General features: G+C 50.6%; 1 protein-coding gene across 1 annotated transcript in view; it reads left to right on the top strand.

Moving 5' to 3' along the window:
- Positions 1–14011, top strand: part of cog5 (component of oligomeric golgi complex 5) — a 27685-nt gene extending 13674 nt beyond the window's left edge. The window contains exons 8-22 of the mRNA XM_023838357.2: positions 6453–6612; positions 6814–6926; positions 7052–7129; positions 7832–7913; positions 8764–8968; positions 9861–10022; positions 10474–10573; positions 10669–10779; positions 10960–11022; positions 11330–11433; positions 11785–12022; positions 12108–12184; positions 12785–12911; positions 13078–13157; positions 13431–14011. Coding sequence (XP_023694125.1) covers positions 6453–6612; positions 6814–6926; positions 7052–7129; positions 7832–7913; positions 8764–8968; positions 9861–10022; positions 10474–10573; positions 10669–10779; positions 10960–11022; positions 11330–11433; positions 11785–12022; positions 12108–12184; positions 12785–12911; positions 13078–13157; positions 13431–13542 — 1812 coding nt within the window. The 3' untranslated portion in view covers positions 13543–14011. The remainder of the gene's footprint in view (positions 1–6452; positions 6613–6813; positions 6927–7051; positions 7130–7831; positions 7914–8763; positions 8969–9860; positions 10023–10473; positions 10574–10668; positions 10780–10959; positions 11023–11329; positions 11434–11784; positions 12023–12107; positions 12185–12784; positions 12912–13077; positions 13158–13430) is intronic.

The raw sequence follows: 14011 nt of genomic DNA, 5'->3' as shown, positions 1-14011 counted from the left end.
TTCCACATCACTGCTGTTACCCTGATGGCTTCTCCGTATCTGCTTCTGCATCTTGCTTCTTTCAGGGCCTCTCCTGTCCGATATGTATTATATTTTCTGCTGCCAGCCATTGATGAGGCTAAATGGGTCTGTGTGTGATTCCAGGGCACTAAGAGTGTTAAGCCAGCCGACGGGAAACAGGAGGCCGAGTCTGTTTCTGCTCAGTGTCGCCTTTTGTGCATGAAGCCCTGTCCCCTTCACCTTGTTATTGTATAAATGTACAGTGGCTGGACGATTCAAGCCTCTAGAAGAAGGGTGAGCCGTGTTGGGCTGTAGGTCAGCTGTAGATGAGGTCTGACCCTGAGCGCCGTGATCTGTGAGCCTTCGGGGTGATGTGAGGTAACCAGTTCGTATGTCGGTCACAAAACCTGTGGAGTTATTTGTCAAGTCATAAAAATCATGATGGGACACAAACTGCCTCTGCAGAGAGTAGCTAGCGCTTAGTCGCCCAACGTAAGTGCTGAACTCCACAAAAGTACAACCTCAAGAATTTCCAGAGAACTGAATCAGCACTCAGCCTAAAATGTTGGGATGGATGGATGTTTTATTGTCTTGTGCAGCTCATAAGACACCAATAGCATAATAACCCGCTAAGGGGTCTTTCGTACACTCTATTTTTTCAGAAAAAAGCTGGAGTTTGTGGCTACGCTCTTGCTCAGAAGTGGTTTGTTTCCCAGGCCATAGTGCTGAAACGTGTAAAACCTTGAACCCCTGATTTAATGGGAGAGACGGGGAAGTGGTATAATGAGTCATCGGCGTCTGGGTGGGTTTACAGTTGAGGAAAGCCAAAGGATGATCCACAATAGGAGCTGGTGTGTTCAGCCTCCTCGTGGGAATCATTAACATTGACGTATGCTCTGTGTGGTCGTATAACAGCCAAGGAAGATGGTGCCGTTTTTCAGGACCGGGTCTAACTGTGGTTCCCACGTGGTCTCCTCATATTCCAGGATGATGTCCCTTTACGTGCCACTAACCAAACTGAGCTGTGGTTTCATGGTTTCACGAGCACCAGGATGACGTCAAACACCTTTGTGGCCTCCCCGGATGTAAGCGTTACTGATGCTTTATGGGAAGTTATGGAGCACAGAGCCTGAAGTCCCTTCCCACCTGCTCTGTCCCTCAAAGAAATGCAGGCTTTTCCCGAAGAAGGATGGAATATCCCACCGCCCATGGTTCAGTACTAGTATTGACAGCAGTCCAAGAAGGACCCTTGTTGTTCTGAAGGAACAGGGTGTCCTGCTGTTTAGTAGGTTCCTGATTTTTACCATGTTAGGTGTTTCTGTTATTCTGGGATCTAAGGGCCTTGGCAGCTGAAAGCCAACACCCCCCCCGGCTTGCATTCGATGCTCCATCACTGTCTCCACGTCACAGGGATATATTTAGCTGCCCTGGTACATACCACACGCGGTAGGGGCCGTCTGGGGCGTGGCAGTCTCAGCTGGCTGCCCCCACCCCCCCACCCTATGAATGTTTGTGAGACAGGGGGAGGGGGGCAGTGGGCTGGGACAGGTGATGTCTCTCATACAAAAAAATGTCCTTTTGCTGAAGCAATCAGGAGGTACTTTTAAAAACATCGATGTATCAAGTATCAGTTTTTCCTCAGTAGTTTTGTCATCAGCTACAAAGGTGACCCCCCCCCCCCCCCCCCCAATCCACACCAGCTCTGCTGATGACTCCACGTGATCCTCTACAGCCCAAGGCAGTCTGTAGCTCTGCCATGTGTATTGTGCATTTTGCCCTGTTCTGCTTGGGTTAGGAAGAATAAAAAAATGTCCTTAAAGTCCAAAACTGCTACCCCCCCCCCCCCCCCCAGCTTTCCTAGGGGTCTTTCTGCTGCTCGCAGCTGGAATCCCGAGCATGAGGGGTTAAGAGTTTGTTTGAGGTGATAATGCATTCTCCCAGTACACGTGGTGACCATCAAACTGGTTTAGCACCATCAGGCAGGGACTGTCTGTTCTTGCCTGGCTCTGTCATGTGGCTTTAGCCTCCCAGCCTGCTCGTTGGGGACAGGGAGGTGAAGCCGTCTGCTTACGAAGCCCCTGGGCTTCATATTTCCTTGCCCGGTACCAATTCCATGGCAACAGTACCTGCCTTCCGGAAGCCTTCAGAATTCGGGCTCCGTTCCTTTAATGATTTGATTGGCCATTTGATTGGCTGCTTAATCTGTTTGAATATGACATCATACTGCACCGAATCTCCAGTCTCTCTTTGAAGCAGTCCCACATCTTTGACACCACTTCAGTACCTTCTACACTCATTTACTCGTAATTTCCATAAAATGAGTTGCCTGTTATCTTACATATTGAGGCTTCTATCATCAGGGTTGAGCTGTTTCTCCTGTGAAATATGAATACAGCATCGTGTCACCACCCTGATAAGCCACACTTGTTTATGAAAGCAGATCCAGGCTTGTTTATGTCCAGAACAGGTCTCTCCTGCTGGGACAGCTTTTGCAGTAATGGGGTTTGACTGGGTGAATGTTGTTTCAGCCCAGTAAGGAGATGAATGAAAATGTCAAAGTCAGACATGATGCAGGACATTTAGTTTTGTACTTAAAATAAGCTTCTCGGTGGAAAAAGTGGGTTAATGATAACGTATCATGCTGGTGTTCTAGAGTATGCACTCCTTCCTCATTATTTTAAGATCTTATTTGCTAAAGATAATTTTAAGTGTCCTCCAGGCCCCTCAAGAAGGTAGTTCATAGCACATGAGAATTTGTCAGGAGAGAAATATTGTGTCATTATCTCCGGTGAAAATACTTATTTTTATGGTGGATAGTCCCTAACTTGAGGGAGGGGCCATCTGTTATTGTCAGCATATGGGTTTTCGGGTGTATAACTGTGAAATACAGGTGCCTGTGTAACTTGAATCACCTTGGTGACACTGGTATTTTTTTTTCAGTGTAGAGAAGATTGAATGTTAAGAGTGGAGAAGGTGTGATATTGCAGAAGAGTGAGGTGGGGGTAGCTTTTGCTGGATGGGGATGGCCAATGGCAGAGGTTCTTCAAGGGGAGGATCCAGACCCCCACCCCCCAGCAAGGTTTAGGGTGCTGCGGAGGATGTACTGGGCTGTGAATGAGAGCTTCATTGAAGGTGCGGTCACTGGTTCTCAAGCTGAGAATGTTTTCATGACCTTTCTTGGGTGCTTCATGATCAGTTTCCCCTTCCAACCTTTCAGCATCACCTACGACGACGGAGAGATGGACATGGCTGTCCGAACACCGTGCCTCTTGGGAAGCCGCTCCATTAAATGTTTACGAGTAATGGCTCTGAGTGATGGTGAACCTGTTTATAGACTTCACCGTAATTTCCTGAGTGAAATGAGACTATTGTGTGCCGTTCCCGCTCTGTTACGTGGTGTGATTTGATCTTGGGTTTTTAAAAATCACTCTCTTGTATAGAGCAGAGAAAATGGCATACTCTCCAAGAGAACCCTGTTTGAGACCCCCTTCCATTCTGGGCTGTTTGATGCCTCTTTGTTTTTTGTACTATGTAAATTTTTTGCCTGTAATTGCTTTTGAGGTAATTTGTAACGATAATTGTCTTCAGGTCGAATTGAAATTCTGTTCCATATTCACGTTAAGCGCTGTAGGGTAAGAGTGTGAAGAACGGCTCTGTTTAAAAATCAAATAGTCAATGTGGAAATGCCTGATTTGTGGAATTGTGCCGCTTAGATGATGGTGTTGCGATTCTAGCTGTAAAATGACTTGATCGAGTTTTTTTGGAAACCATACCTTGTTTGTTTGCCTGGACTCGGGGTTGCACAGGCAGGGAATGGGGTGTTCACCGCTTTGGAGGTTCCATCGGGTTTGAAAAGTGAATCTTATGGTTGGGGTCAGAGCCTGGGGCTTTGAGAGGAGTAATTGCTTCACCTTGTCTTTGTTGAGACTGACGGGACCTGCAGGGTCTCTCCCATAGCGTCGTTGTGTATACCCGGTTTTGTGGTCCCCTCCGTGATTGGCTCACCCTCTATGCTCTGCTCCCTGCTTTGCACTCAAACATGTCACCCTGATGGCATGACGGGGGCTCTGAAGGAGGCGGCCAGTGCTGTTGGTGTCAGTGGTCTTTTTTTGTTCAGTGAGGGGCCTGCTCAGTGTTGTATGTGCACGAATCCGCTGTACCTGTCAGTCTTGTGAAGACCTGTAGTTTTGCAGAGTGTGGTTCAGGATAAACATCAGACTTGTTCTGTATGGTCTTAGTCTGTATCCTACCGTAAGACTTGCTCGTGTCAAGATGTTGGTTTCTCTGACCATTCACCTTTGGTCGCTCAGACTTTGAGGGACCTCACTGTGAAATGACTGCAATTTCCGCTGCTTGTATGCAGCTGAGCAGACTCGGTCTGCCGAGTGTGGGGCTTCCTGGCTCCCCCTGGAGATTGGGTGCAGGGAGGCCCACCTGCGAGGCTTGCCCCCAGGGAAGGGCCATGCGCTGACAAAGTCCTCTAGCCGAGACCACGATAATGAACCCGTTAGGCGTGAAATTGGCTTTAAATAAGTGGGGTAAGGGACAGTGTGGCGAATTTCATATTCACGTTTGTTGGGCACAATTCGTTCAGCAATGTGTGCTTTATTGAGCAGAGATGTTTTATGTCAGGCTTCTCTTATCTAATTCCCGACCCACGTTTTGCTTTAAATGTTTATTCATAATATCCCCGTCCTGTTCCTGCTCTATTGAGCAGTCTGAATGGCTTTTACAAGTTCAGGTCTCCCAGTTTATCAGTGCTTCATGTGATATTGCATAAACACAAAGCCGTCCCTGCTTTTTCATTGACTTCAGTGTTGTTCCGAATATCTGGTTGTGTTCATCTTTCCCATCTGCCCCAATAGTTTCCTGTTAAGCCTCCTGTCATTTGATAATGTAAATTTTTAAATCTTTGAGTAGCCGCTTGCTCCACGTGTCTTTTGAAGTTCCCTCTTGGGTCGTTTGTCATCCTTTTGGATTCATCTACGTTTTATTTCCCTGTGCTGTCTGGTTCCCAACAATGATATTAAATGATATGAAATTAAATCCGAGCAAACGGGAGGGATGCAGGCATTGAGGATGGGTCTCAGGGCTGTGTGCCCAAGCCGGCTTTGCACGCTGTGCATGCTGTTTTTCTGACAGCTCTTACAAATTAAACGTAAAGCTCTTTGCCAATCGGTCCCCTGACTGCTGTTTCAGTGAAACATGTAGGCCAGCGGTAATATGGGTCATCTCGGCACAGTGCTTTCTTTACCTCTGACCGGATACGAAGCTGCAAAACTCGGACGGACGGGCAGATTGAGGACAGGCCCAAGGTGCAGCGTTTAATGTCCTTTCGGAGGGTCATTGTGCCTGGTGCTCTGTTTGAAATCCCACCCCAGATCATTATACTCATCCTGTTATCTGGGTTTTTTATAGGTGTGTTTAATGTAACGTATGGGGTTTAAAGGCCATGTACCTTAAATGGCTAAAAACAGACTCATTTACCTGGGCTGAGGTGAGGCCTGTGTCTGATGTGACACCCATCTCCTCTGCAGAGGGTGTCGCTGATTAGGAGCAGGGTAGGCTCTGGTGCGGGATTGCTGGTTGGCAGTCAGAGGAGCGGGTCGGCGAGTCCCCGTGTTGGGCTGCAGGCTGTATGGAGGATGCTGCTCTGGCACGTTCCGTCTTACGGATCGGCACACTTCACTTTGCGCTTTAAACTAGTTTCCACATGTCCCCTAAGGCGGTGGGGGTGGCTCTGGGGGAGCGGCGGGGAACACGAGAGACTGACCTCAATTTGCGCTTCCTAGGGGGGGCTTGTGGGACTCTGAGCCTCTCCCCGGAGAAGCACCGTGCCAATGGTGGTCTCCTGCTTGCTCGTTTAACGGGGGCTGTTCTGGTGCCTGACTCGGCCTTCCTGGCCCACCATTGGCATGGCGGGAAGTTTCCTGTTATTTCAGTGTTTTGCCTAGATCACTGTTTCTCAACCCAGTCCTTGGGGACCCCCTACACAGTCCACATTTTTGCTCCCTCCCCCTGCCCCAAGCACACCTGTACCAGGTATTCATTGTGCCTGGTTGGCTGGGAGCTGGGAGGGAGCAAAAATGTGGACTGCTGAGGGTTCATGAGGACTGGGTTGAAAAATGCTGATCTTGATAATAGCCATAAAATATGCCTTTGTCCTGGCAATGGGTTTGTACGATGCTTCTGTCTTTAGGGCTCTGGATCACTGTGTTGATCTGGAACTGGTTCAGCTTTCCCAAATGGGCCTTTGTCTCTGTATGTGGAACTTTCTTAGGTTTTGCTTAGCTGATGGTTTGGATCAACATTTTAACCTACCTACATTTTAACCGCATCATCTAAAATCCAGGACTGGTTTCTCTTCATGAACTCTCCACCCCCTCCCCCCAAAAAAAGGGCCAGCCTGGTGTCCCTGAGTCACCCACTTGACCTCTCCGTTCCTCTCCCAGAACCCCACACAGGTGGGCACCGCACTGCAGGTCTTCTACAACCTGGGGACTCTCCGGGAGACCATAACCAACGTGGTGGAGGGCTACCGGCTCTCTGTGGAGGAGAATGTGGCCACGGCGCTGGATATTCGGCTGCTGACCCAGCCTGGAAATGCCAGAGGTGATGCTGTCTTCCATGTGCAAACATTACAAGTTCCTTTATTATTCAAATAAAGTAAGAGTTCCAGAAAGTCCTGGAATAGGGCTCCTCATTAGGTGATTTAAATGCTAAGAGCAAAGCCAGCTGTGTGAGGTTTCTGTAAAGACTGAAATGTGGACCTGTGTGTGTTCAGTTCTGTTTGTGCTTCTGTCTGGTGTCCAGGTGGGCCAGGCCGTGCTGCAATGCCCACCCCAGGCAACACAGCTGCATTCAGGGCTGCCCTCTGGACCAACCTCGAGAAGCTTCTGGATCAGATCTGTGCAGCCTGTGGTCAGGTACGGTGTCCTGGCGTCCTGGAGTCCATCCCGTGGGTTCCTTCTCGCCACTCTGCTGCGGGTTGTGGGCTTGCAGGTCAGCCTGTGGCTAGGCTGACATTTTGGGGGTCTTTTTGCATTTACAGGTGCAACACCTCCAGAAGGTTCTGACTAAGAAGAGGGATCCAGTCACCCACGTCTGCTTCATAGACGAGATCATCAAGGTGAGCCTCACTGGGTCCACGTGGTGCTGAACATCTCAGCAGCTCGTCAGCATGTTTGGGGTCAGGCTGAGGGTCCTTTCTTTGTATCTTCTCCATCTCCCAGGCCACCAGCAGCCACCTTCAATGCTATAATCCGCTGTCTCACCTGTGGTGCAGTTTACAGGCTCAAGAAACAGTCAGAGGTTATTACCCAGACCATTAATTTGACATGTCACCCTGAAAGTGGAGGCGGGAGGGGGGGGCGGCGACATTGAGTGTCCCATGTTGGACGTCTGCAGCCTGCGAGGGGAAGGTGGTCTTCAGAATCTCGTATTCTGCTCCATGGTGTCCCTACCTTAATTCCCAGAAGCCTCAGCGAGTGGCTGTGGTCCTCGCAGTCTTCAGTCCACTGACACCGTGTCCAGGAAATGGCTTTACGAAATGTGTCCTCCACCTTGTCTGCTTATATGATGAGTGGCTTAGAAAGCTGCTTCACACAAGACTGTGGTAAAAAACGTTATGAAGACCTGTACTTTGATGCCATGCAATTGTCAAGATCCAGAACATGCCCCCAGGCTTCTGGGGCGTGTGTCTGTGCAGGTTGGTTGGGGGGGGTGCATCCGTTTTTATATCAGCCATTAAGTGTAGGTTTGTTAGTGATTCGTCCTGATCCTGTCTCTATCTAAAAACTCATTGTGTAAAACTCCCTCTCTCGTCCTGCAGGATGGCCAGACAGACATCATGCACACCTTTTGGAATGCCGTCACGCAGATTCTGTCCACGGAGTTCCAGAAGGCTTCCTCTGGTGAGTCCTACCGATCCATGAGTGTCGCCCCCCGGTGTTCGCAGGGGGAATTGGCTACACAAAAACCCCCAGCCAGTCACTTTTCAGAAGGGTGGTGGCCCTGCCGTAGCAGATCTTTTCCTACTGCTATTCTTCAGTTCTTTGTTTTGCGTTTGAATGCCCGGCTGTCCCGTACCCATGTCCTACCTCACTCTGAATGCCCGGCTGTCCCGTACCCATGTCCTACCATACTCTGAATGCCCGGCTGTCCCGTACCCATGTCCTACCACACTCTGAATGCATGGTTTTCCCAGCATGCACGAGGCCCACAGTCGCGCCAATCAATCCCTTTGTGGGGAGTGTCTGACTGCCCCATTCCTCTCCAGTCCTTCCCCTGTCGTATTACAGCAGCTGATTGCCCTCTCGTTACTGTTTATTGTGACACTTCTCTCCAGACCACATTTCTAACCCTGTCACCATGCATCCGGCTGTTTGTCTGTAGCTTAAGTGCCGAGTTCGCGTGAGGCAGTGTGATCCTCCTCCGATTCAGGGAGCACCGGCTGCCTGTCAGTACCATTTCACCCCCTTTTTGGATACACACGTGAAGCGCGGCTCCTTTTAAGGGAGTCCAGTGAGCTCCCAGCTGACCCCGAATTTGCCGAATCCGTCGCGATGGCCTGACACGTTAACAACGCTAACGGTGTCGTGTTGTGAAAACAAACGTCTGCAGGCTGTTAGGTTTCCGACAAAGCCCCCCATCCCCCCCCCCCCCCCCCCCCGACCATGCATTTCGGTCGCTACACACCTGGCTGTTTGGTGATCGGAGTGTCGCAGGTGGTCTGACTCTCCCCCCCACCCCCCCCCCCCCCAGCTTCTTCCTTCCTGAAGCAGGCCTTGGAGGGCGAGTACCCCAAACTCCTGCGCCTCTACAATGAGCTGTGGAAGCGGTTGCAGCAGTACAGTGCCAGCATCCAGGGGGCGCTGACGAGCGGTGGGGGCCTGGACCAGCCGGCTGAGCTGCAGGTGGTGGACCTGGAGCCTCAGGATGTCTTCATGCAGGCCAAGAAGGACTATGAGTAAGCAGGGGCCTATGGCCTGACGGTCGCTGGTTCAAATCCCAGGAAGGGTCTCTGCTGTTGAACCTTTGAGGGATTCTGTTATAGATTTTTCTGTTGTATTTATTAGGCATCAAACCCCATGTTGATATTCTGCTTAATTAGTGAAATTCCAGTCAGTGCAGTTAATGAGGAGCCGTCTACATTTGTCCTGCAGCCGGCATGCTCGCACTTCTTGTGTCAATGCGCCAGGCCACGGAGTCTTTGAGGCCAGGCCTTGGGGGGGCGCTGTCGAGCAAAGCTGCTCTTAGGTCACGTTCATGAAGTGTGGTACAGATGTTGTATTGATAAGTCTTTAACTAAAACTAACAGCTTATTATGCACTCACAGTACACACGGACATAGACAGGTACATGGCGTTTCCGCAGAAATGTATTTTGTTTTAGTTTGCAGCCATCTCGCAGTTTTAATAATCCCGGTCTTCAGCCAGACTCCCTTCGAATCTGCCATGCGTCTGTCCAGCCGTTACGTGTGTATGTAAATCTCACGGCTTATTGGTCGCTTGCCTGCTGGGTGGGTTCCTCTCCTATCAACCGCGGCCAGATGATTTCTGTGCAGCAGTCAGATTTGAGAATATTAACAGGCTTTTGTTCTTGAAGTTTAAAATAGGTAGGTAAGTCTATGGAAGTTCCTGGTTCCTGCTGCTGACAGATTTAGCTGTGGGGAGCTAAAGCCTGTTTGTTGAAGGCTTCTCCTGATCTCTCTCCCCCCCCCTCTGTTTTCCCCTGCCTCCGTCTGTCTGTCTCAATATCTCTCTCGCTCTCTCTCTGTATATATACACACACCTATATATCTCCCCCCATGCCCCTCTCTCTCCCTCCCCCCACTCTCCCCCCTATCCCCCCCCCCCCAGCCCTGAAAAAGCCCTGAAGGATTCCCTGCAGCCCTATGAAGCCGCCTACCTGTCCAAGTCTCTCTCCCGCCTCTTTGACCCCATCAACCTCGTGTTCCCACAGGGGGGGCGCAACCCCCCCTCCAGTGACGAGCTGGAGAGCATCATCAAGACCATAGCCAGGTACCGGGGTGGTCGGGGTGTGCTGGGGGCGCAGCTCTGGATCGGCAGTGAAATGACCTGGAATGAGGCTGGGAGGTTCCTCTGTGTTCTGTGGTCTGTTAGCGGCCCAAAGAGGCAGCGATCGCAGAGGGACCCCAAATTCATCCATTTCCATCCCAATGGATTTTTAAAGCGCTGCTTTGGTAAAATTCAGAAAAGGGATTCCGTTACTCATCTAAACTGCTTTACCATGAATATTTACTGCAACTCTTTAACCAAGTTAAATAATGAGATACTCAATTACACATTTGGCTAATAGCTATTTCACAGTAATTGAAAGTTACAGGAAATTTGCTTGTTTTGAATGACTTGAATTGTGTGTCTGATAACTGCTGCCGCATCATCCATTTAATTTCGCTGTGGTTGGTCACATGGCACGGTCACATGACACGCTTTAATCCCTCCCATGCAGTGAGCTGAACGTGGCAGTCGTAGACCCCAACCTGACTCTCGCCGTGGCCAAGAATGTCGCCAAGACTGTCCAGCTCTTCTGCGTCAAGTCGGAGCAGCTGGTGAGTCACTGCAGTGCATGATGCAAAAGATGCCACAGCTGTGCCCCTCCCCATTCACCGGCACTCCTTTCTTGTTCCTTTTCTCCGTCGCGCAGCTCTGTACGCAGGGCGATGCCAGCCAGGTGATCGGGCCCCTGACTGAAGGCCAGCGGCAGAACGTGGCAGTGGTGAACTCCCTGTACCGGCTGCATCAGGCTGTGGAGAAGGTAGGCCTCTTCCCGCATACCCTGACTCTGCCTTGTGTGCTGAGGCACTATCCCCGCTGGGGGCAGCGGTAACATTGGGGTCTTTCTCGTGCCGCGTGCGCCTTCATATCCTTCCCTCCATCATTGTATCTTCTCTGGCGTGTCGACCTTTGACCCGAGTGACCTGTCCTTGTTTTGCAGGTGGTGTCCGGACTGAGTTCCTTTCCACCGGCTGCGGAGCAGTCCCTCTCTGCGGCTCTGCAGGTGTCTGTCCGCCCGGTAGACCAGTCCTCACACGGGGATAATCACTGCTGAAATAATCCCTCATCTGTGAAAATTACTGATGACTGAAAATTAGTTGTTATAGTGTATCTGTAATTGTCATTATGTATGATGCTACGTAAGACCCTATAGAATTTGTCACCGATTTATCACTGTAACACTTGAATGCATCATGCATAAGATCACTGTGGCCTAGCATTGGTGAGGAAGCTGGGTCCTGGGGCTGGGAGAGCTGAGCTGAAATCGCCCCAGTGCTGTTCCTCAGTTGGTCCCTCTCCCCATGTTAAAGGAGGTCCAGGCCCTGATGGGCGGGGCAGTCCAGCCTCTGCTCCAGTCCGTCAGCGATTCCGTGGAGGCCATCATCATTACTATGCATCAGGAGGACTTCTCTGGGTGAGCCGTCCTGCTTTGTCATGGCGTGCCCTGTGTTTGAGTGGGCGTGCCGTGCATTTGCCCTGTGTTTCAGGGGACGTGCTGTGCATTTGCACTGATCTTTGGCTGCACCTTGGGATGCCAGTTGCCAGTGGCTGTGTGCCCTTAAAGCCCACGCCCGTCTGGCCAACGAGAGCACGTTGCTTCTGTTAATTTTGAAGCCCCTCCCCCCTGTCCGTCCAATGAGAATGTACTGCTTGTGTTCAATTTTAAGTCCTCCCCTCATCTGGCCAATAGGAATATGCTCTTAGTACTGTTTTAGGCCTGCCCCTCCGTCTGGCCAATAAGAACGCTCTCCCTGTCCTGTCCCAGGTCCCTGCCTGCCTCCACCAGGCCTGACGTGCCCTGTTCACTCTACATGAAGGAGCTGCAGGGCTTCATCTCGCGTGTCATGAGTGACTACTTCTGCCACTTCCAGTGCCTGGACTTCATCTACGACAACACAGAGGCCATCGCCCAGCGCGCCATCGAGCTCTTCGTGCGGCATGGCAGCCTGCTTCGCCCCCTGGGGGAGGGGGGCAAGATGCGACTGGCGGCCGACTTTGCGCAGGTGCGGGGGTGGGGGGCACACCGGCGGCCTGAAGGAGGTGCCCTCCACCCTGTACCGGCTCCCTAAACGCATTTCTCTGTTTCAGATGGAGCTCGCTGTGGCTCCGCTCTGCAGGCGCGTCTCGGACCTGGGGAAACCCTATCGGCTGTTACGTTCCTTCAGGTGAGCGGTCGCCAAGCAACCCTGCCCTTTGACCTTTCACCCCTATGGCTATTCACCCATCATCCCTGCTCTTTGACATCTCTGGCCCCTTTAACCACGGATACACGGATATTTTTCCCTGTGGCCCATTCCCTTTTTTTGGTTCTTACCCTGTTTTACACCTTAGTGAATACTGGTGCCTGCCCCCCCCCCCCCCCCCCCATACTTTTTTAATACTGTATCGGGAGGGCAGTTTCTCCTGCTGTGACTGTGGTTTTCTTTCATCCATCAAGTTTTTCTTGGTGCTGCCTCCTGGCTTATGAATTTCTGCCCTCTAGTGTGCAAAATGCGTCCCTACAGCATCTAACACGCGGCTGAGCTTTCAGTCAGCCTCTGACACACATCAGGTAGCTGAGGAGGGCGGGACACATTTTCCCCGTGGCTTTGTCTGTTGTAACATCACTGGCCGCTGTGTGGGGGCCATGGGGGATGCACCTTGGATCGACGTAGAGGGCCTCTGATTGGCGCTGCCTCTTTTCACCGTGGGAGGTGGGAGGGTGGAGCTGACCCAGCCCTCTTCTCCCTAACATTGCTGACACATGGCCGCTTACCGCCCCGCAGGCCGCTGCTCTTCCAGACCAGCGAGCTGATCGCCAGCAGCCAGGCTGTGGGCGATCTCATCCCCTACAGCACCATGCTGCACTTCCTGTTCACCCGGGCCCCCCTGGACCTCAAGTCCCCCCACCAGGTATGTCATGGGGAGGCCGATCTGGAGCGTCGCCCCCTAGTGTCATATACCTCTAATTGCCCAAGATCTGCATCGAAGCTACAATCCACATTTGGACAAACTCTGGCTCCGTCCATAACATCACTCTACAATGAGCCCCTCTGACAGGCTTTCTTGTCTCCACTAGAGGGCAGAGTGGTCCATAGCCCGCTACTCCCAGTGGCTGGATGATCATCCCTCAGAGAAGGACCGGGTCACACTGATCAGGTGCAGTATGTGTGATGGCCTGAGAGGACGGCATTCAGCTGCTGGACACAAACCACTTAACATGGCCGCTCGGTTGAAGATTTCTTACAGCAAACTGGCAGACTCTAGAGAAAAAAAGATTAAAATGACAAAAATCCTAAGCATAGCCTCTTACAAAGTGTGTACGTCTAGTATTGATTTGATTCTTTTGTGGCAGCTTGCGAGTTTGTTTGTGCAAGGTGTTTGTTAAAGCCATTGCGCTGAACAGTGTGCATTTGCGTTTGTTCTCCACAGGGCGGCGCTGGAGGCCTATGTGCAGGAGGTGAGGGCGCGACAGGGCAAGGAGTTCGCCCCTGTGTATCCCATAATGCTGCAGCTGCTGCAGAAGGCTGCTACGAATGTGTAGGTGCGAACTGCTGTGGGAACATTTCCTGGGTCAAGTGCTCCCCCTGCTGGAAGGGAGGGTCCTTATTAAAAAGCTACAATTAAACTGTGTTGCTGAACCTGCAACATAATGAACTGTAACAGTGAGAACTGAAAGCTACAGTGACATATCACATGAATGTGTACGGTAAACAGATGAATATTTAATAATTCTTTGACTTACTGTTAAACTCATCTGACTTTATACTGTAACATGCATTAATAGAAAAGTAGTCGGTATTAGTTTTCAATTTTGTTTTTAAAACCTGCCCATTTTGATGGAAGCTCTTGATTTTTCTAAAGAGGGTCTTTAATGAAAATTCTATACTATATTCATTGTTTGATTATCTAAGTAGTAATTTTACCTTGGTTCTATATTTAAGTATGCAGACTTGTGGTCAGGTGCATTCTGGGAAAACTGATTTTGAATTAAATAACTATGAAAAATCTTA

This window comes from Paramormyrops kingsleyae, chromosome 3, assembly GCF_048594095.1.
Source record: "Paramormyrops kingsleyae isolate MSU_618 chromosome 3, PKINGS_0.4, whole genome shotgun sequence".
Taxonomy (NCBI): Eukaryota; Metazoa; Chordata; class Actinopteri; order Osteoglossiformes; family Mormyridae; genus Paramormyrops; species Paramormyrops kingsleyae.
This window is presented reverse-complemented; position numbering and strand designations above follow the sequence as displayed.